Source organism: Bufo gargarizans, chromosome 10, assembly GCF_014858855.1.
Source record: "Bufo gargarizans isolate SCDJY-AF-19 chromosome 10, ASM1485885v1, whole genome shotgun sequence".
In the NCBI taxonomy this organism is placed as follows: Eukaryota; Metazoa; Chordata; class Amphibia; order Anura; family Bufonidae; genus Bufo; species Bufo gargarizans.
In genome coordinates, this window is record NC_058089.1 from 125,102,088 (window position 1) to 125,124,884 (window position 22,797).

Below are 22,797 nucleotides of genomic sequence, written 5' to 3' on the forward strand. Positions count from 1 at the left end.
GCTGATGTTACCGCACTTTTATAATGAATCCCTTTGACGCTGATGGACGGTACAGATTTCCGTAGCCGGGGTAGAGCAGGCGGATTGTCTGTGCTGCTGCTCATGTAAATCGAGGCACTTCTGACGCAGGTCCTTACAGTGTTATCCTTTTACTTATGTAGACAATCCCTTTCATAGTGCCTGTGTATTAACGTCCCCCCTGTGTTCTCCCTGGCATTCATTTTGGCATGCTGTCTGGGCTTTAAAAGCAACAAATTGCAAGTGTTACATGTGTCCTGGGAGTGCTGCCTCTTAAGCAGTGATTAGCAGCTGGCATTTTACCCTGTTTAAAAAGCCTGGCAGCGGCACGCTGGGATGCACGTTGTTAGGTTACGTTTCCGATAACCCCTTTTGTACCGCATGTGAGTTCGGAGTATAGGTTTAATGTTGTGATTCATCTGCAAACAATATACACCAATCAGCATTAAAATATTAAAACCACTGAAGGTGAATGAATTACTGTATTCTCAATCCTAGGCCACCTCTACCCCGTGCTCATTACATTGCCCTCTCATAGTAGAATGGGGTTTAATAGAACAATAAAGAACATAATGCTGTAGAAGAGGGTTTTTGAGGATTTTGAGCTAAAAAGTGAGTCACCCCTATATTTGTAATATTGTGAGACGTAGTCTTTCCCGGTCTTTGTACCCTCAATGGACAATAGATAGGGCCATCAAGGTGGTCCGCAGAAAGGTTTTCACATCCGTGTTGGATAACGATAGTAAATGCTGAGCGGATACTGACCACACACCAGCCAGTGTGAATGCAGCCGCATATAGTAAGGATTATCCAGGGATAGAGAACACTGTGAGAAATAATGTGCCCGTATCAGGACGAGATATTGGCAGAGGTTCTAATAAAGGGAAGTTACTTTGTAGTGAAGGAAGGTGGATCGCTGGGGAGTAGTTTGTCGCCTAGCTATTTTGAGAGCAAACAGCCCAAGGATACGCGGCTGGAATGAAAAAAGATTCTACAAGCGCAGGTCAGAGAGGTGCCGCCTATGTAAACATACATTTGCCGCAGAAACTTTCTGTTCCAGTAGCAGTGATTTATCCCCTTCACAGTCTGTGTGATGAAGTATGTCCTATATACAGATGTAGTAGAGTTAACACTCATGCTTTATGAGATGTGTTATCGAAAAATAAATGCCAACACCTTTAATTGCTTTTCAATGGCTTTTGTTTCAAGATAACACGATGAGTTAAGAGATTTGAGTTAAGAGTTTGAGTGTTAACCCTGCTACATCTGTATGTGATATTCTGTACTCCATGTGATCTCATGTACACATGGCTGCACAATAAGACCTGTCGCCCAGATTCTGTGGTGTAGAGCAGGTGAAGAAGCCCTCTGGAGGAGGAGACTCAAGGACGCCATCTTAAGGGCTCATGCCCATGAGCGTAAGCGCTTAGTGCTCGTGCTGCAGACAACAAATTGCGGTCCTCAATACCGTGGGGCAGCCGCATGCGGATCGCGGACCCATTCACTTGAATGGGGTCAGCGATCCGCACCGCAAAAAAGTAATGCATGCACTACATTTTTACGGAATGGAAACCCCATGGAAGCACTCCGTAGTGCTTCAGTTCCATTGTTCTGTTCCACACCGCATCTCCGGATTTGCGGACCCATTCAAATGATGCAGAATGCACACGGCCAGTGCCCCGTGTATTGCGGACCCACCGGGGCAACGGTTGTGGGCATGAGCCCTAACAGTGACATGCCATTCAAGAAGATGTGACTGCTGAGGCCTGTGATCAGCTGCTGCAGTCACAGGATTTAGCCACCGCCCGGTCCTGTGGGGGCCGGAAGTGACCGGCAACGGGGCAGCATCATGGGCATGGTGGGACCATGGACAGGTATTTTTTTTAATGGGGCACAGATTAGGACCATTGGGCTTGTCTGTCCTAGACCGCAGAACCCCTTTAAGAAAGATATATCTAATGAGTTTTAATCTCAAATCTTATTTATAATGTATTTATACTAGGAACTTTCCAACAAAAACAGGGTGTGTACAAGCGCAGTATTTTAGGATGTAATCATGCAGCGACTAATAAATCACATCCCTAATAATAATATGCCATGGGGAGCTTACTATAGTAAAAAATAAAAGAAATGTTTCATTTTGATACATCTGCATTATATACATCATAAGCAGAATGCTTGTAAATTGTATTTGGATTGTACAGGGGATAATATACTTATAATATTCTGAAATACTCACAAAATATTTATGACCCATTGTACCATGCTGTTTACACCCTGCTTGTATTGGTCCTGCCTACTTTATTGCCCACATTCTGTAAATTTGGACTCACCTACAACTTGGGGCCACTTTTAGTTCTTTTTTCCAGAGCCACTTTAAAGGGGTTATCCAATAGTACAGATACCTCCCACAATGCCCGAGCCCCTCCTACTGACAATACCCACCCGGGCCCCGGCAACCAATAGGAGGCTGTGAGGTTGACCATGCTCCCTAGCATCTCGGGTGACGCTAGGGAGGCTGGTCAGTGTCACGGCCTGCTATTGTCTGCTGCTCCCCGTTGCGGGATGTTTTGATCTGAGCGATGTGGAGATGCAGCGGCGGCTGTGCAGGGATCCGGAGGGATGCAGGTGTCGGGGACCTGATAAGTATCTTCTATCAGAGAGGCCTGTGCATTGTGGGGGTATTTGTACAAGTGGATAACTCCTTTAAAGGGGTTGTCCGGGTTCAGATCTGATACCCATATTTTCTCCCAGGCAGCACCTCTGATGCTGGCATCGGAGCATGTGCTCCCTTGCCCTGGCTTCCCCCCAGCGGTGTATTCAGTGACGTCACCGGCTCTGATGGGCTGACTTTAGCGCTGCCCTAGCCGTTTTAAAGGCTAGTGCAGCGCTAAAGCCTGCGCATCAGTGCCGGTGACGTCACTAGGCTCACTGCTGGGCAGCAGCCTCCGCCTGGCAGCCCTAAGGAGAGCCCAGTTAGTCACCAGAACTCCTGAAAATGCCTTTGCCCTGCCTGATTTAGCGTAGGGGAAAGGAGAGCATCGGAGCATGAAATGTCAGGGTCCCTGCATGGGTGAAATTCTGGTTATGTCCGGGTTCAGCTCTGAACCTGGACAACCCCTTTAAGTTCCCAGTCCGTCCTTAACTCCAGTTGATGGTTAATGGGATGCAGTAGAACATGTGATCCCACCGCGCTGTATTGCTTGTTAATTGTGTTTTATATGTTGATCACACGATCACACGAGGAAGCACGTACTGTAAGCAGGACACTCTGCTGGCTGTAACCTTTTCTAACCCGCAGGAATAAAGTATTCATTCAGGTTTTCGCTTAGGGCGGCAGAGCGTTTACCACTGTGTCTATGGACAGGTTCTTATATACGGAGACCTCTCGCCACTATGTCTGATCCCCTTTTCTCCGGTCTCTACGCTGTGCTGTTCTTCCTAAAGTTGTCATCTTATTCCTTGGGAGGAATAACAGAGGAGCAACACAAGAAGCAGTTCTAAGAAAAGATGCTCCAGAGTTGTTACATTATGGGAAATGCAGGTCTTTACTGAAATAGAGATGTCCGAGGCGCTGACAGATCCTCTATGGAAGGGTTGTGCGAGAATAATGCTCCTTGTCCCTGGGCTGTGTCTGGTATTGTTGCTCTGCATTCACATGAATAGACATGATTCCAGACCTAGCTCATGAAGATTAATACAATTTCTGGGCGAAAACAAAGCAGAGACATGTTTTCTAGTCCCAGACACCCTCTTTAAATGCAATTTCGCTGATTTCGTGTTTTTTACTCTTCCCAGGAATCCAGCTAGAGAAGGTTTTTGACTACAGCGAGTATTGGGAAGTAGCTAGAGGTCTCTATGCTGCCTTTGACTGTACAGCAACCATGAAATCTGGAAACGCGGATGTCTACGATAATGAGATCCCTGGAGGCCAATACACCAACCTTCATTTCCAGGCTCACAGTATGGGGCTGGGGAACAAGTTCAAGGAGGTGAAGAAGGCCTATACTGAGGCCAACAAACTTCTGGGAGATGTTATCAAGGTAATAATATGTCACTCTGCGTCTCGTATATGCGCTGTGATGGCCAATAAATCACATAGTTACCTACAATGAAGTCTATTCTAATGAAAGTGAAGACTTTACATGGCAGACCTTCCAGCTTGATGGACAATGAGGTAAAGTGGTTACAAGGTTATCTGCATGCAAGGAGCTTTTATCGTTACCTTCATCCCAGTACAGGCATTAACATGAATATAATAAAAGTATCCTTTCTACATGTCCCTTATAAATGCATTCCATAGGTGGTTCTCCACCTACCTCTGTTTCTACAGAAGTCTAATTATTCATGGAGTCTGATATGGTTTCATCAGTTTATCTCAAATTTCTCAGTCATTTCTTCAGTGTATGGCCTAAATTGGAACAGAATACTTACGACACACCTGTCTCCATCTCTTACATCAGCATAGATTCAACTGAAAATAAGTGTAGGGTTTGACCAGAATTATAAAAACACAGTGCCACGCCTGCCCACAGGTTGCATGTGGTATTGCAGCTCCTTCCTAGTCACTTCAGTGATTCTGAACTACATTACCATAGGCAAACCACTGATGGATGTGGTCCTGTCTCTGAAATAAACGCAGCACAGTGATCTAATTCTGTACAAACCCTTTAAATGTGACTTTCTTGACTCCATGATCGCCGACAGAACAGCAGAAGTGGTAGTGCCCTCTAGGTTGCCAGCTGCTATAGAATTATATGAAATCAGTCACCAGGATCTGGGACTATCATCTGCTGTAATACATTAGTACTGCAGATAAGGAGTCCTGATGACTATTTTTTATTTCCCTACTGCCCCACATTCCCCTCCCGTCAGAGCTGAAATACATTGTGAGGCCTGCTGTGCATGCGCACAAGTCCTCTCCATTATGTATTCCAGCACAGTTTCGAGTGTGGATGGGAGAACAGGGGCAGTAGGGAAATAAAAAATAGCAATCTGGACTCCTTGTCTGCAGGACTACTCATGTATGACTACCGATAACAGTCCAGAACTGTGGTGACAATATTCTGGCTATGAGTAGCCACCACCAGGGGGAGCTTACTAAAGATGGATTTACAATGGAATTAAATGGAAGATTTATAAATCTCCATGTATGGAGTTCCAGCCAGGCAGCCAGAATTCTAGGATTATATATATATAAACATATTAAATGAATCAGCAGAGAATTTTGGAATCTGAAGAATAAATAGAATGACGTTATAGGTACACCTGGACACCCTGGTACAGATCACTGTGTAATTCCCATATAGCGTTCATACTGTAAAGCGAATGGTTGTAAAGCTGGGAGACGAGGAAGGGATCCCTGATGATTTTTTTACTGTATGGGGTCCAGAAATCTCGGCACTGCAATGGAGAACTCTTCAGTATACAGAGAGATTTTACAATTACAACTTGATTTACAGCAGCAATGTGAAGTCGGCAGGCTGTGATCTTTAATCAATTGCTACAGGTCCCATATATTTCACCTTCTGTAGTCGGTTGTTTTATTGACCTCGCTGTCATATCATGTCTGTAGGCGAGAGTTCAGCAGCAGCATGACATCGTCTGTTACTCTGCGCTTTACCGGCTTCGTTTTTATCTGAACGTTTGAGCAGAACGAAATTCACTTACTTTAACTTGTTTATTAATAGATCATGAACTTTGTGTGCTGTATACTGTGAGGCACCCATGACCCCACCGGAGGATGGTTTTCTGTGCTGGTTTTCTTAATTGGGATCTAACCACCTTTCAGTGCCACATACAGCCCTGGTATAAAGCAATATGCACATAGAGGATCGAGTTTTTAATGAATTTATCAGACTTAAGTTGCGCATTATAATTCATTTTAATTAATGCTCCCTGACAGGTTCCGATCTTGAATTAATTGGCCGCTGTTTCTAATAGCTGGGGAAGGAGCTATGATAGATGAGCATAAAAAAGTAGATGTTAACACCCATGTAGATGAAGACCCAAGATAATGAAATAGCTGCTCTAATAATTAACTATTTTGATAAACTGTACCAACCTCACCAGAGAGAACAAGTATTAACCTTTAAGTCCTTCTACACTACATGAAAAAGAAGCCGTCAGGACAGTAACTTCTCCTTTATAAGGAAGTCTTCTCTCCTGTGACATAGTAGGACAATCCTTCTACTAAGATGTCTGAAACACTTTAAAGGGAATGTGTCATTTTCCCATGTTAATATCTATATTTAAACAAAAAACATAAAATACTGCAGAATTTTCACATTGGCAACTAAGGCTACTTTCACACTAGCGTTCATGGGTCCGTTCGTGAGCTCCGTTTGAAGGAGCTCACGAGCGGACCCAAACGCCTCCGTCCAGCCCTGATGCAGTCTGAATGGAGCGGATCCGCTCAGACTGCATCAGTCTGGCGGCGTTCAGCCTCCGCTCCGCTCGCCTCCGCACGGACAGGCGGACAGCTGAACGCTGCTTGCAGCGTTCAGCTGTCCGCCTGGCCGTGCGGAGGCGAGCGGATCCGTTCAGACTTACAATGTAAGTCAATGGGAACGGATCCGCTTGAAGATGTCGCCCTATGGCTCAATCTTCAAGCGGATCCGTCCCCCATTGACTTTACATTGAAAGTCTGAACGGATCCGCTCAGGCTGCTTTCACACTTAGAATTTTTTCTAAGTTATTAATGCAGACGGATCCGTACTGAACGGAGCCTCCGTCTGCATTAATATGATCGGATCCGTTCAGAACGGATCCGATCAAGCGCAAGTGTGAAAGTAGCCTAAGCCTAATAATAGGCGATACTTCTTGGTCTGTACAGATCACTTTACTGCAGTTACCTGCATATCTGTCATTCTAATCCTGCCTGTAATGATGATATCTCTGTGTATAGATAAGACAGGATCCTCCATTCACAATAGGTGATAGGGAGGTAAACTGTCCCATAGAAGTCAATGAGGTCCCCTCCTGACCATTGTGTCTATGGCCCATGTTAAGAACAGCTCAGGCAAGATGGCCACCGCCATAATCATGTGTCACTGTCTGCTTTTAACTGGCAGCTAAAACTTTCAAGAGTTTTTGGACCATGAAAATACTGGACAGTTGGGCAGTTCTTCATCAGATTTGGACTACTGGGGATTATGCCAGATGGCATAATGAATTTTTACTGTGGTAATTGGTAAAGTGGTTTTCCAGACTACTGATACTGATGTCCTCAGGATAGGACATTAGCATCCGTTCGCCACGAGTCTCAACACCCTGCACCCTTTCCGATTAGCTGTTCCCTGAAGTCTCCAGCCCATACCTCACTGTAACCCAGCATGGCTGCTACACTTTGCACAGAGCTGTGCTTCCTGTTCCATTCAAAGTGGTAGCTCCAGGGTTGGAGACTTCAGGGAACAGCTGATCGTCAGGGGTGCAGGGTGTTAGACAATCGTCTGTTAATGACCTATCCTGAGGATAGGTCATCAGTATCAGGACCCTGGTATTAATATAGTGAAAACTCTTGAGGCCTCACACAAAATTGCAATACAAATAGTATTTTAGATAAATGGTCCTCTTAAAAAATGGGGGACGATATAGAGGAATTGAAAGACTGTCACAGAAAAATGTGGAGTAGATCAGGAGTGGTCTTCTCACAGAGGTGGACTTTTGGAGAGGATTTGCTTTCTTTCAGTTAATGACATCTGAGCAAGTTGCAAACTCGATGACCTGAAAACAGATAAGTGATCTCTTCTTACCATTGTTCTACTAGGTAACACCTTCCTCCAAGATTGTGGGAGACTTGGCCCAGTTTATGGTACACAATGGCTTGTCACGTGAAGAGGTTGAAACAATGGCAGATGAACTCTCCTTCCCGCTCTCGGTGGTGGAATACCTGCAAGGTTTTGTTGGAATTCCTTATGGTGGTTTCCCAGAGCCATTTCGCTCAAAGGTAAGTTCACTTTTCTATAGGTATTAATGACTTCCTGAATTTCTGATGCTATCCTATAACCTCCACAGTAGTTAGGATTGTATGTACTAAGGAGGGCATACTGTATATCACAAGTGGGATTTTTTACGTAAGATTAGATGGAGGTAAGGTTGACATTATTTGTGATCGATATAGCAGAGTGTTGTGCAGTGCTGAGATATTTTAAAGATGTTTAGAGATGTTTCTTCAACTTTTCTGTCCCTCCTCCTACCTATTGTCTAAATGCTGGCCAAACAATGAGTCACGTCCACTTTTCACTCCACTTTTGCAAATTAAAATGCATGGCACAAATAGCTTTGATTTCTGGTTAATAAATCTGTGCCACAGTGGTTTACCGGTGCAGCAGATTGATGTGTCTAGTGCAGTGATAGATTTCATTTGTATATGTTGCTCTGTGAGCATTTTCGTTTATATTGTCATAAAATGGAAACCGGATATTTATTAATAAAAGTGCAGATGTAACGATCATTGCTATCAGCAAATGGCGGTAAGAATTACAATGTGGCATTTTTATTTGTTGAATTATGAAATATTAAAATAGCATATGTCCACATTTCCATACCCTTAAATATTCTGCAGACCTAAGTTTAGTCTGAGTGTCAGAGATCCATTGAGGGCTGGTTTGATATGGAAAGTTTGGCCAGAAATTTTAAAATCGCTTACCTACCTTAACCTACAGGTTCTGAAAGACCTACCACGCATTGAAGGTAGACCTGGAGCCACATTGCCGGCAATGGATTTTACAAAACTGGAAGAAGGGTTGAAGAGCAAATATGATGATATCACTCCGGAGGATGTTATGTCTGCTGCTATGTATCCCAAAGTATTTGAGGAGTACAAAGACTTTAGTACTCAGTTTGGTCCAGTTGAATGTCTCAATACTCGCCTCTTCTTGGAGGGACCTAAAATAGCTGAGGAATTTGAGGTATGTTTAATACAGGACATAATAGCCCCTATTAGTACGACACCCGGTATAAACAATGTATGGAAGTATAGTCACATTTTGACGCTGTTCATGTCACTCTCTATATGTCAGTTGAATTACACTACATCCAGGTATTGCAGCCATAATGTTACATTTTATCAACCTAGGTTTATTTTTCATCAGCATTAACCCTCTTTGAAGTAACAGAGGAAAGTGGTCTTGCAGTGGTCTCCCTCTTGCATTATAAAGTTAGTGAGAACGTACCTACCTATAAATAAGCATACCTTTAGTAAGGTCTTGACAAAAACAAAATAGAAAAAATAACAAGAGACATTTCAATTAAACCAGGCACAAAGTACCTAACAGGGGGTCTCCCTATGACGCATCTCCCTGGTCCCGGTTGGTTTGTAAACCATCTTTTCTCTAAGGTTCTTCAGGTATTCAGACTAAAACAGGACTCTCTGTAATGAGGGAGCCTGTTGGGGTGTTCTGCTTCCTGTGGTTCAGACAATATGAATCTCTTGACAGGTTCCTTTTAAGTAAAAACTAAAACTATATTATTTGCATGTGGGATGTTGTCGATCTGGAAAGTCTAATACCATGAAAAAGCTGAACAGCCAAAACAACATGAAACTAACAAGGATCTGACCTTGTATTGTGTGTGTTCTAGCTAGACTATAATGCTTTCTGATACACAGCAGAGTCTAGAGATGTTTGCAAACCGGTCAAGGACTATGAGTAAACATTGTATAAATGGAAGGATGGCTAAACCATCTACTGCAAACTCTTACTTCTACTTTTCCATCAAGTTTCAACTTTTGTTTAATTTCTCAGGTGGAACTGGAAAGAGGGAAGACACTACACATCAAAGCCCTTGCTCTAGGGGATCTGAACAAGGCTGGTCAAAGGGAAGTCTTCTTTGAGCTCAATGGTCAACTTCGATCCCTCCTTGTTAAAGATACTCAGGCCATGAAGGTAAAGTGGCTTCATAAGTAGTTCACATGGGTAGACAGTAATGGTATGGGCAGAAAATACATCACATGTATGAACAAAGGTGTTCTCAATACAAAGTTCTAACTGTTTTTACCTATATGCTTTGATGGAAATATGCTTTCAATTGCATAGGTGGGAAAACCCCTTTGAAGGAAGTCTGTAGCAGTTTCAACCACGGTCAACTGCTGACAGCACTGGGTAGAAGGTGGGGAGAGCAGGACAAACATACCTATTGTGGAACTTTTATTATCAGAAGTAGTATAAATATGAACTTTTATTGTACTGGGCTGTGCGGCTGCAAGTGTCCCGGAGGTGGTGCTTCACTGTGCAGTGCACCCTGAATTGAGCGGTTTTATAACCCCTCTCCACTGCTCTGAATGACAGCTGATGGTGTTCTTCAGGTTGGATGCTACAGCTGTCACTGAGAGCAGATGGGAAGGGCTGAGAGCATTTCACAGTGAAGCTCTGCCTCCAGGGCACTTGCAGGAGCAGAACATGGCAGAATGAAAGTTTTTATTAATGCTGCACCTGATGATAACCCTCCACAAAAAGTATTTTTGTTCTGCTTCCAACAACCCCTGCCTAGTGCCCTTAGCAGATTAACAAGGTCAAAACTGAAGACTGCCGTTATTTCCCCAGTGAAGCAATGTTGTTTCAGTATAAGGCCTCATGCTATGCCCATGACCGTATGTTTGGTCCGCATCTGATCCGCATTTTGTGCAAATTAGGTACGACACTTTCATTTCTATGGGACCGCAAAAAATGCACACAGGGTGCTATCCGCATCTGTATGTCCGTTCTGCTGTACTGCAAACACGTTCTATTCTTATCCGTTTTGTGGACAAGGACAGGGCATTTATATAGTTGCAGGAAAAATGGCGGCATACACACATCCGGAATCCAAAGAGTGTAAGCATTTCCAAGCTCTGCGAACAGTTTCCCATTGTTTTTGGTAGACCGCATCAACATTGTATTTTGTCTGCTAACCCTCAGCTGAATATTGAACAGCAGCTCGGCTTAAATTCTGCAAAATAATGCTGCTGAGTATAACATTTTTATGATATACTGTATAAATAATGCACATATTAATATATAGTAATATAGCACCATGAGCACACCCCACGGTTGTCTCCTAGATATCAGTACACCATTGACCACACTTTGCCTGATACCAGTAAAAGGCATGAAAACCACAATGGTTATAGTTCTGAATATTATGAAATGTAAAGTAAGTGATTCTGAGTATATTCTTGAGGTCCTCCCCGACCTCTTTTATGGTTTTTAACAACTTTCCCTTGTTTTCAGGAAATGCACTTCCACCCCAAGGCCCTGAAGGACGTAAAAGGTCAGATTGGAGCCCCCATGCCAGGAAAAGTGATTGACATTAAGGTGAAAGAAGGGGATAAAATTGAGAAGGGACAGCCTCTCTGTGTACTGAGTGCCATGAAGATGGAGACCTTGGTGAATTCTCCAGTCTCTGGAACAATCAAGAAGATCTACGTGAAACTCGACATGCATCTGGAAGGAGAAGATCTTGTACTAGAAATAGAATAAATTGAAATTAAAATGGAATAGTTGTGCCGGGGAAGGGGATTAGTGAGTTGCCTAGGTTTCTGTTCCCTCTTGTAAGATTGAGAGGGTGCTGTATACTCATCTCCCCATGCCTGCTGACAGTGTGTCTGATCTATGTAAATGAAATGCTTTACATGCGGGTTTAGGGACCTAAATTGATATCTGGATTATTTTCACTTTGCTGGTTGAAAAAAAAAATTTGCTAAATAACACACACAAATGCTTTTTCCTGAGCTTTCAGGCGAACATTAGGGAAAGTGTTTGCCAATCTGTGCTCTTGTCTAGGTGCAGAGAAATTGCTCCGCTGGAGATTGCTTGCCATTTGAAAGGGAGTCAGATGTTTCACATAAAATATAAATCTCTCCGATTTCTTTTAAGTGCCAAACAGCAAATCGCTGAGCTTGCAACTACCACTTGTGCTCCATCCAGTTCCTGAATGAATAGGGATTGGATATGTATGAGACTCCCTGCATGTTCGATATATGCCAATTGCATACAGTGATTGGCAGTGTGTAGCTGCTGAAGCTGTGACTGCATTTAGCGATGACGCACATAACTCCTGATCACTGCTTTCTTACTAACCGATGCATTCCTTTCCATCATCTCGTAGCTTTCAGCACCATGGACAGAGGTGCAACCGCCTGCTACTGTTCTACTGTGCACAAAACATTGCATCAAAACTACTTCTCCTGTAAGGCAGATGTGAGGTGGAGCAAACGGCAACAAGAAGTAGAAAAAGAATGTCTCGGAGCGGAAAAGTCACTTTGTTTTACCATTGCATGCAATGTCCACTGTATGTCCATACTCCTTCTTCCGTCTTACGAACTCCGGAAACAAAGCATAACACCAGCAGGTTTTCTTAGCCTCTGGGCACAGATCTTCTCAGCATTCAGACTCCATTAGTCCCCACGCTCCATGAAAGCCGAAAGACCAGGGGAGAGAAGGACAAAAAAGATTACTCGATAGGATCCGTATTACAATAAAAGTTCCAAGATATCGCCTTGTTCCATTACACATCAGTAAAGGAACCCTGGGAGCTCATCTACATTCAGGTTTTACCTTTTTGGCTTAATCAGGAACTGAACTCCAAGGAATCAGAGTGAATAAATTGGAGTTTGGTCCCTGAAGAAGCTCTAAAGGTGAAACCTGGTCGGGCGTGGGCCCCGGGCTTGTTTTATTGATGTGTAATGGAACAAGGTGATATCCTGTAAAGTTTACAGAATTGGATCCCATTCAGTAGTCCTTTTTGTCCTTCTCTCTCTTGTCCTGGCTGTCTATCTGCTTCCATGGGTGACTAATGGAGCCTAAACGCTGAGATCATCTGTGCCCAGAGGCTGAAAGAAGCTGCAGTGGAAGTTTTATGGTATAAGAAGAAGTGGGCCCAGTCTGTGAAGGCCCTAAAACAGGTGGAGAAGTGTGGACATATTGTGGACAATCTGGTCCATATTGTGGACAACTCTTCAGCATCGGGACATTGTTTTCTATTTCTGTTACATATCCTCTTACTGCAATATACATATAAAAGGGGACTCTTTTTTTCTTTAAAATAGTAATGTTTACTTTGTTTCCCGTGATTTTGGTTTAGCGTTTCATGATACTATGCAATTAATTTGGAATATTTTAAGCTGCAGAGTTTCTTAAAAGTGTTTTTGCCTATGTTCTTTTGAGAGCATTTTACATTATTTTGCATTTCCTATATTATGATTTTTTTATTACTTTGTACCTTCACAGCCACACTTATTCTGTCTATAGGTTGCTGATTGTTGCCTTCCAGACCCCGGATTATATTTGTAGCAATGGTATTTTTAGTCTATATGTTCATTTTTTTAAGGCTGGTAACACTGTAAATGAATCATACCCTCATATAGTAGGCAAAAATGGTGCATACGGAATGACCTGGATTACTGGGACTTGTAACTGGGAAAAAAACGTAATTCCTAATCCTTATATGTGACCTATCATCAGGATGTGGTGTATTCTGTTGTTGGAATGTCAGGTTATTTTTCCACTGGTTCTGCATAGTATTCTTCCGCGGTGCATAATCAGGACTGCAGCTCATGCACTATGAAGCAAATTCGCTTTTGCTTATACAATTACAGTTGTCAGCATCAAGATGGCTGCCTTAACACTACGAAATCTCATCAAAGACGCCTCTGAGAGCACAGCCTGTAAAGAGCAGTTTGTAAACCATGTGGCAGGTGCTGAGGTTGTCAAGGAATAGTAACTCGTATGCTCGAGTAACTTTATAGACAAAATTTGTCTCTGGAGGATATATGAAGAGTTTGGGTAACGACATACGTTTGCTGTATTCTCTGCTTTCAGTCTATAAAAGACATCAAAATGAAATAGAGGAAATAAAATGTTTGCATAACCAACACTGCTATATAGTGCACATACCCGACGGGTGAGATCGTACGTCCCTAATTTCTGTGGTCGTTAGAGAGGGAATGGCAGAGGTGGATCACTTCCAGTATTGTTACATGGAGGATTGCAGCTGCACACAGTTATAACTATAATCATGAGAGTACATGGCGGTGCACATAGAAGGCTGGGATATTCATTTAGGTAGGGGGGGAGCTATGCATTTAAAGGCACGTGTGAAAAACCTGAGCACTTTTATTGACACTGTATTAGGCAAGCACAGCTTAAAGGGGTTATCCAGCAATTTGATATTGATAACCAGGGTAGGTCACCAATATCAGATCAGCTGAGGTCGGAATCCCGTAACTTCTCATAGGCCAGTGACATCTCTGTACATCAATCAAGTGAATGGATCCGAGCTGCAATACCAAGTACAGCCACTATAATATGTATGGCACTGTGCTCCAACTCCTCTGAGCATAGCAGCCATTTCAGACAGCTGATTGGCAGGGGTTTCGGGAGTCAGACCGCCACCAATCTGATATTGATGGCCTATCCCGAGGTCATAAATATTAATGGTGGACATTATAAGCCATACTAGTTTAGATGTGAATCCAGCTGTGAAATGAGCTAGTAAATCACCAACTAGCCAGCTGCACCATCTCTGTCTGTGTGCCTGCCTCTCAGCAGCAGACCTTGCCTCCTTCTCCAGAGACATCTGGGTTGTAATCTGATTCTTCTGAACCTCTTCATTGAAGACAGATTCGAGCAATTGAGAATGAGGTGTGGGGGATGCATTTTTCTGTGATAAGATACATTACAAAGTTTCTTATATTTCCTGTACTATTCAATAATGTGATCCAAACATTTTACAAAGTTTCTTATATTTCCTGTACTATTCAATCATGTGATCCAAACATATAGTAGATGAAAACAAATAGCATCAAGAACCAGAATTACTGTAGCCTAACTTCCCTGCCCTTCAGCAGTATAAATACTACATTTTAATTTAGGACAGCAGCTGTGCATTGTGGGTAAATCATAGGCATTTAGGGATTGCCAGCTGCTTGCTTGGACTACCCCTGGTCTTGAGTGCCCTTGGGCTCTGCCTATTTTAAGATTTTTACCATCTAACCTCCCTTGCCTAGTTAAGAATTTATAAAGACTGAGCTGTAAGACGCTATGTGATGTGTTCTACATTAAGATTCTCAGTCCTGTACCCTCTTTTCACCTTCACTTTTTTTTCTCATGTAGCAACATTTGCTGATACGTAGAGCACTCATCGCCAACACCTCTTTCGCCACGTTAACTCTTCCCTAGCAGGAGCGTGTGCAGTAGAAGTTGACGTACATACATGTGCTCAGCGGTTGTCCTTTTTTCACATGAATCTCCGATATCTGAGCTCTGCTCACACAGAGGGAGCACTTTGTAACTCAGTAAGTGTATCCAGGTGCTTTGTTAAAAATGTGTTTGCCGAGGACGTTGCTAAATGTTCAGCATTGCAATAGTTTCCCCTCCAATAATGCCGTGTACTCGGCGCCTCTAATTAGGAGGCTGTTTTACCTTACGTAGCTGTCAGACTGGATGATCTCTTGGTATGATTCTTATAGGTCTGGATAAGTGAATAGGTAAAGGTTTCCGAAGGGCTATTTGCATTTCCATTTACTGTGCCATGATGATCCGTTTGCAGATACACTTTGTGCAAAGAGCCTGTGGGCAATACATAGCACGTTGTGAGCGCTCTGACCTTTTAATAACTAGAATACAATGAACTGTGTGTGAACCCAGTCGGGCCATATAGTAATAAATGTGAGCTGATGTGCGGCTGGTATCATGGATGGCTACTATGGAGTCAGTGGAAGCAGAATGTGGTGGATCACATCTTTCCAAAATTGTAATGTTACAGATCTATTCTAGCTCTCCTCAATGAAGTGTTAGGCCTGTACGTAACGCACACTTTCCATATCGCTCACCTCCTGGTGGATTTTTCGTGCTGGGGATCTTTTAGTTCTAGCATTTTCTTGAGCACAAAATGTTTTTACCTTTAATAAATGAGCAGCTTCTTATCTGCTTAGTCTATGCAGAAACGTACTCCGCACTTGCACAGAGATTTAGTATCGAATACAAGCACCCAAGCTGTCGTACAGAAGAGATTCTGGGGGTAGCAATACAGATGGTTTTTTGTGCATTTATACATGTGCTTGCTTTTTTACATGTATTCATTTAAAGTCACAGCAGCAATGGTTTTAATATATTGTTCGTGTGCCCATCAGGCACCTTTTAACCACTGTCCACAAAGGTTTAATAGGACTAGGGGGGAGATTAATGACAGACCGGTGTTTTACACAGGCCTATGATATCTCCTGCACTGCCAGAAGATGCGACTAATATATGACGAGGCACAGGCCTCTTCAACAGTTATTGGGCACCTCCAGCTGTCCGTGCACCAGACTGAAGCTAAGAGCTGCCGTACATTTCTGTCCTTATTTGCACCTGAAAACAGGCACAAATGAAGATAAATTGGGTGGACCTGCTGGCCCACGCCATGGCCCGTTTTCAGAAAGAGGCAAAGACGGTGTAGAAACACCACTTGCAACAAAATTTGAGGAACATGGTTTACGACTTTTTCTGGCGCAGGGAGATGAAAAATCTCCCCCTTGGTGTTTACACTGGCTATGTTTTCAGGCTCATCCACAAGCTGGGTGCACAATACCTTTTAGTCATGCTCGTCCCACTTTATGTATCCCAGTATTTTATGTTGTACAGTCACATTGGGTGCCCTAATTATAATACGTGTTGACTGTTCTGTCCAGTTGTGGCACATGCTTCAAGCCAACACTTAAGCCACGTTATTATTCATTGCTGGGCACCTAGAGCACATATCTTACCAGTTTATAATGGACTCTGGCGACATTGTGGGTGATCACATTGGGTGGGATTCTCTCCGTAGAGGCTGGGTTCTTATTGTGCTTTTAGTCAATGTAGTAGAACAGTAATGGAGACTTCGTCCCCTTCTCTCCACTCCATATCTTAGGTTATAAAGGCTGCTTTGTGAGTCTAGTAACATTTAAAAATAAGTAGCGATTATGGTGAAGATTGTAACCCCCAAATCATTGTTAACTGTGGACCATTAACTTTTGTTTTCTATTACATTGTTTACATCGCGAACTAACTGGATAATTTCCTTGATTGTCTAATGCCAAGGAAGTAACAAAGAGAATTAATTTGTAAAATGTCTTAAATGTACAGGTTGAATTTTGCCTTTGGACGCCTTGTTGTGTGTGTGACTTACCCTCATGTTTATCCATTGGAAATAAAGCTGAAATTATTATATTATATAGGCCTGCATTTGTTTATTGGCAATTTTCTGAAATGAGTAATAAAACACCACATACACCTGATGATGACATAGACAACAACTTTCATCATCCATATCATTACATATACTGACTGGCATTGGCAGCAGTGCTACCCCCACTATCCAGACTGCTCTGTGTCCGTGACTCCTTTTGAGCAGTGAATAAATGATGACACTAATTGACTGTAACTAATTCGGCTCCTGCCACCAGCCAGCCAGTGCTGTGTGCACCAATGCCAATCCCAGCCCCAGTTATATGGAATCCTCAGAGGAGGAGAGTGGGCGGCCCACTGTGGACACCAGCCCATCTGGCATTTGCCAAATGGTCAGTCCACCCCTTACCTGACTTCTGAAGAACCAAACGCCTTCATGAAGAAGTGTCTAAGGAGGAAAGTTGTGTGCTTGAATCCAGACCTTTCTTGAGTAGTAGTACTTTATTTTCAAGTCTCACACAGAACACATTTTAGGGATGATTCCCCTTTGTCAGATCAATGAGACACTAAAGCTATGTTCACCTTGGATGGGGAAGAGGTGGAACTATGGGGTTGTCAGGAGATGAGACTGAAGAGAGTGGGCCGACCCACTGTGGACACCGGCCCAGCTGGCATTTCCATCACCTGACTTCTGAAGTAGTGTCTAAGGAGGAAATAACGATCCTTTTTCTGCTTTCACTGGAAATATCAATGACCAGTATGTTAACTGGATTGTATGGCTGTCCTTCCTTATCAGGAATAGTGACACCTATCCGATTTAAAACCTCCTTATGTTATTAGTATGCATCATTTAATGCAATGGTTTGATTGGGGTGAACATCTCCTAGGAGTAAAGGGAACCATTATGATAAACATAAATAAAAGCAAGCAGCATAAGGTTACAGATCCACAGCTAAATCTTCAGTTATGTTGCAAAGGAAGAAATGCCCGCATTGCTGAGAAAAATTGTTAATGTATGTAAATTAGCCTCTAAGAGCAATGGCGGCATTACTGTTATACCTAGAGGTGCCACTTTATCTGCAACTTCAGCGTCCTCTGCATTTTGATTGACAGGACCATGCAGTGTAAACGTCATCATGCCCCCTTTGCTCCTGAGAAAAACGTATTTTTTCTCAACAATGCGGGCACATATGAACATGGAACCAACACTGTTCTGCCCAGCAGGGTTAGAAAATGATTCTAGTTCATTCTGCCAGAGGCTTGATAATTCTGAAGTGTTTAATGTAGTTATAGCACATCTAACGGTGTTGAGTTGTATTACGCTTTGTTTTTTTGTTACAAAGACTACTGCATTTTAGGTTGTGCACTGCATTGTGGGAGTGAAAAGCATCCTGGGAAAGAGAAGTCTCCAGGACACATCCTTTTGCCTATCTCCTTCTTAAACTCCACCATGCTTGTATAAGCATATCTGGTGAGAGACCTACCTTTGTTTCAGGGACATGATGTTATGCAGAGCTAGTTGTAATTGTTACACAGGGAGTTGTTACTACTGTTAGCTAGACATGTAATCCTAAGTATAGGCAGCCATTTTACAATGTGCTTTCAGTGTTAATGCAAATGTTATAGTACATGCTATCTATACTTATACTTGCTATTTGTAAAACTATATTGCTATAGTTTTACCAATCAAACATTCCTGTTTTACCAATAAACAAGTTAGACTACAAAGAACAGGGATGGTTTATGCTGAATGTCAGACTGCACACTGTGTGAACGTGTAAGAAAATGGAACAAACACAGATGCCTTCATCTGCCAAGTGCACATGCAACAGGTCAGCCAGTTGCCAGTTTATAGGTACAAATCTGCTAATAGGTACCCTTTAATAAAATTGGCACATCTTACTGCAGCACACTTTTTACTAAGGCTGAGTTCACATCACTGTTTAGCTTTCTGTTATTCTGATCCATCAAAAGAAGAGGGGGAAAAAAGGATCCTGTAAAAAAAAAAACTGATCCTGTTGCTTCATTTGGCATCGGTTTGAGCCATTTCCGTCTGAAATCCGTTTTTACAGACTGAAAAAAAATTCTGCATGCAGTACTTTTTCTTTCCCGTCTTAAAAAATGGATCTCAGATGGAAATGGCTCAGATGACAACTGATGCAATAAGATACTTTTTTTTTTTTTTTGAGGGTCCTGTATTTTTCTCTCTGTCTTTCTCTCTCTCTCTTTTCTTCTGATGGATCAGAAGAACGGAAAGCAAACGGTGTTGTGAACTCAGCCTGAGCCTTTCATTAGAAATGCCATTCTTAGTACATCTCTCTCAATTACTTTTTCAATGGATTTTAAAGTATTTTGTGATATCACAGTCAAGTTAAAAACTGCTTCATCTGTACTGTTCATAAATATTCCATGGGTAAAAATGTGAAATATCTGCATTAAAAAAAAACGCTCTAATCTGCGCGTTCAGATCAAAGCACAGTAACACAGAGATTTTAAAAGACTATCTAAACAGTATCAACATTTCTCTCAGCTTCCAAAAATATACAGTAACCTCTTTATTATGCTGAAGGCAGAAGTGGAGATTTTTATATTTTTTAACTGATGAAACAAAGTTCCAGTGGCTGATGTCAGCATGTGATTCTACCAGCCAATGGCAGACAAATTTATCTGTGTTAGGAGAATTCCTATCCGCACAGATTCAAGACCCAATATGGAATACAGAACATGACATCATTAGTCACTATGACTGATGATGCAGGAAGTACTTTATCTTGAGATGTATAGAAAAATGATATTACCAATCCCTTATGGATTCACACATGGGAGTCGGACGAGGACCATAGATAGGGAAGTCTAGGGATCTAAAAACCCAGATAAACCATACATACACACTGTTCTACACATGTATATACAGTTTGGTCCATATATATTTGGACACTGACACAAATTTTTTTTTTTTTTACCCGTTTACTAAAACATATTCAAGTTATAGTTATATAATGAACATAAAGTCCAGACTTTTAGCTTTCATTTGAGGGTATCCACATTAAAATTGGATGAAGGGTTTAGGATTTTCAGCTCCTTTACATGTGGCACCCTGTTTTTAAAGGTACCAAAAGTAATTGAATCAAAGGCTGTTACGTGGGTAATTCCTTCATTATTGCATTCTCAATTAAGCACATAAAAGGCCTGGAGTTGATTTGAGGTGTGGTGCTTGAAGATTTTGCTGAGAAGTAAACATGCGGTCAAAGGAGTTCTCCCAGTGTTCCTGCTGTGACCACGTCCTGAGGAAGTCTATTCCCCAGATTCACAGTTCTTATAGCTTGTACTTTTCCCAGTTCCAAAGCATCCTTTCTATGGCCTGGTGCCCCAAACTGAACTGCATATTCCAGATGAAAAGTGGTAATATTACATCCCTGTCCTGCAGGTCATTGCTTTGCTAGCCTTAGAAGCTGCTGATTGACATTGTATGCTGTTATTTAATCTACGATCTACAAGGACACCCAAATCCTCACACGGTGAAGTGATGACGTAATCACATCGTCTGGACGCGATGACGTCATTATATACGTCACCTCACACGCAGTTTCTGATTCGAGTCATGATTCGAATATTCGTGCCCAACACTAGTGCTCACTAACTAAGTAGCTTCTGGGAGAAACTGGGAAGATGAGGATGAAGATATCTGGGGAGATGATGATATCTGCAGTTTAGGTACTGATGAGTGACACCTTGTCCAGTAGATGGTGCCAGAACCCAAATGAAGAGCTGTGGCCAGAGAAGCAGGAAGTCTGAGAGGTGGAAGCAGGCAATACTGGGAGGAAGGAAGGGAGAAGACAGGAGTGTGTTGTGTGGTACTCCTGACAGAGAGGGAGGCTTTTGAGGACTGTGAAGTAAAGAGAACAGTGCAAAGGACTGTAATGGAGAGACAGCTGCTGAATGAGGTCTTAGAACAGACGTGGATAGAGGAGTCTCCCCTCCCACAGGTGCTCCACTGAAGAGAGACAGTCACCGCCTGGTAGACCTAATGCACCATCACTGACTGTAAATCATATGTTTGCTTGTTTGTTCTTAACTGAAGACTTCAGTAAAGTTCTGCTAAGGGTATTAAGCTGGTTGACATTAACGATGTGCTAATATCAGCTGAACATAACTATATATTAGTGCCATCTCACTGCCTGAAGCCTTTATTGAGAAAAACAAACTTTTATAATATGCTAATTAGCCTCTAGAATCGGAAGGGGGGGGGGGGGCTTTGCACCTGCTCCTGAAGGCTCTGTACGCCCACCTCTTTTCACGCCCTTCTTCTCTTGATTGACAGGGCAGCGCTGCTCTCCTCCCGCCGGCTGTGTCTGCAGTGTAAATCTCGTGCCATGAGGGAAGGACGCTCCTAGAGGCTAATTAGCATATTATAAAAGTTTGTTTGTGACTGGAATTCCTCTTCTGCTTAATGGGTTACAAAAGCTAATGCTAAGCCTTTTCTGCCCCTAGTAACTTGCAGGGGGTGTGGCTTTGTGCCGACAAGCTCTGCCCACTTTTCAGACATCAGTGCTGATTTTCCTATGGCCTGCTGGCAGCTAGCAAGCAAGTCTCTATGAGGATGCCTGCTGAATGTGTAACGTGCCGGTCCGCAGGGGAGAACACTTGAGGTTCACTGTGGGCCGACGAGTGCAACAGTTCAACGGGTACTCACGGTTAGCAGATGCCTCCCTGGGCCAGCAGTGCAGTGAAGGGGAGAACAGCACCAGATTCTCCAGGGCACACTCTATTACAGGGGACACCTGCCAGGTGGTGATCGAGGTGCCCTTGATGGTGATTGGGTTTCTGGGTGCTTGTGCGGCTGGGCCCCTGAATTAGGTAATGTCGTGACGCCAGCAACTTGATGGTGCAAAATGATGAGAGTGGTTGTAGTGTGGAAATAGAAGAATGAGGCAGGGTTGAATCCAACTAAGAACTTTACTGTAACCAGGATTTTGACAGCAGTTTACATCCAGTTATAAAACAGTCTCTTATGAACATGTAGGTTGGATGTGGCAAATCCCAATATCAGGCTGTACATGTAGTTATGTCTCAGGCTATAGTAGGAAGTTGTGTACTCACAGGTATTTAGTCCTGGATCTGGTTCTGTTTCCCCAGCTTATTAATCGTGAGGCTGCCGGAAGCTAATAAGTTCTTCACCTTGAATCCAAACGTCCTTGAAGCCTAGTAAAATGGCGATTGTTCTTTGTGACTTTATCCACTCCTTTTCACTTGAAATGACTTACACTAGACACAGCTAGCAACTGCACTCTCACTCTTTCAACTCATACTCCTCATCTCTCTAAAACTAGGCCTGAACTGAGCTATATATATATGTTAGTGCTATCCCCATCTAGTGGTGAAATGTGTGAAATGCACCTAACAGCCTGGTAACAGGGATTCCACATAAGAATAAAATACAGCATGATACAGCATATGACATAATAAGTTTTTGCAGCGCCCACGTACACTAGTGGGACGCTGCAAATGAACTGCACGTGCCTGACAATTCTCAGCTAAGGATGGATCCAACATGTGTGTTCCCACAGATGAGGCAGTATAGAAGTTTTCTTCATGCCTTGAGGTGATTAACCCCTTAAGGACCGGTACATCCTAAGTTTAAAAGTAGATT

At 42.7% G+C, this 22,797-nt stretch overlaps 1 protein-coding gene across 3 annotated transcripts in view; it reads left to right on the top strand.

Moving 5' to 3' along the window:
- PC (pyruvate carboxylase) overlaps positions 1–17,192 on the top strand; it is a 405,325-nt gene extending 388,133 nt beyond the window's left edge. For all 3 annotated transcript variants that reach the window (XM_044270882.1, XM_044270881.1, XM_044270880.1), the window contains exons 17-21: positions 3,817–4,061; positions 7,787–7,966; positions 8,685–8,930; positions 9,765–9,905; positions 11,229–17,192. In XM_044270882.1, coding sequence (XP_044126817.1) covers positions 3,817–4,061; positions 7,787–7,966; positions 8,685–8,930; positions 9,765–9,905; positions 11,229–11,477 — 1,061 coding nt within the window. In that variant the 3' untranslated portion in view covers positions 11,478–17,192. The remainder of the gene's footprint in view (positions 1–3,816; positions 4,062–7,786; positions 7,967–8,684; positions 8,931–9,764; positions 9,906–11,228) is intronic.
- The last annotated feature ends 5,605 nt before the right edge of the window (positions 17,193–22,797 follow it).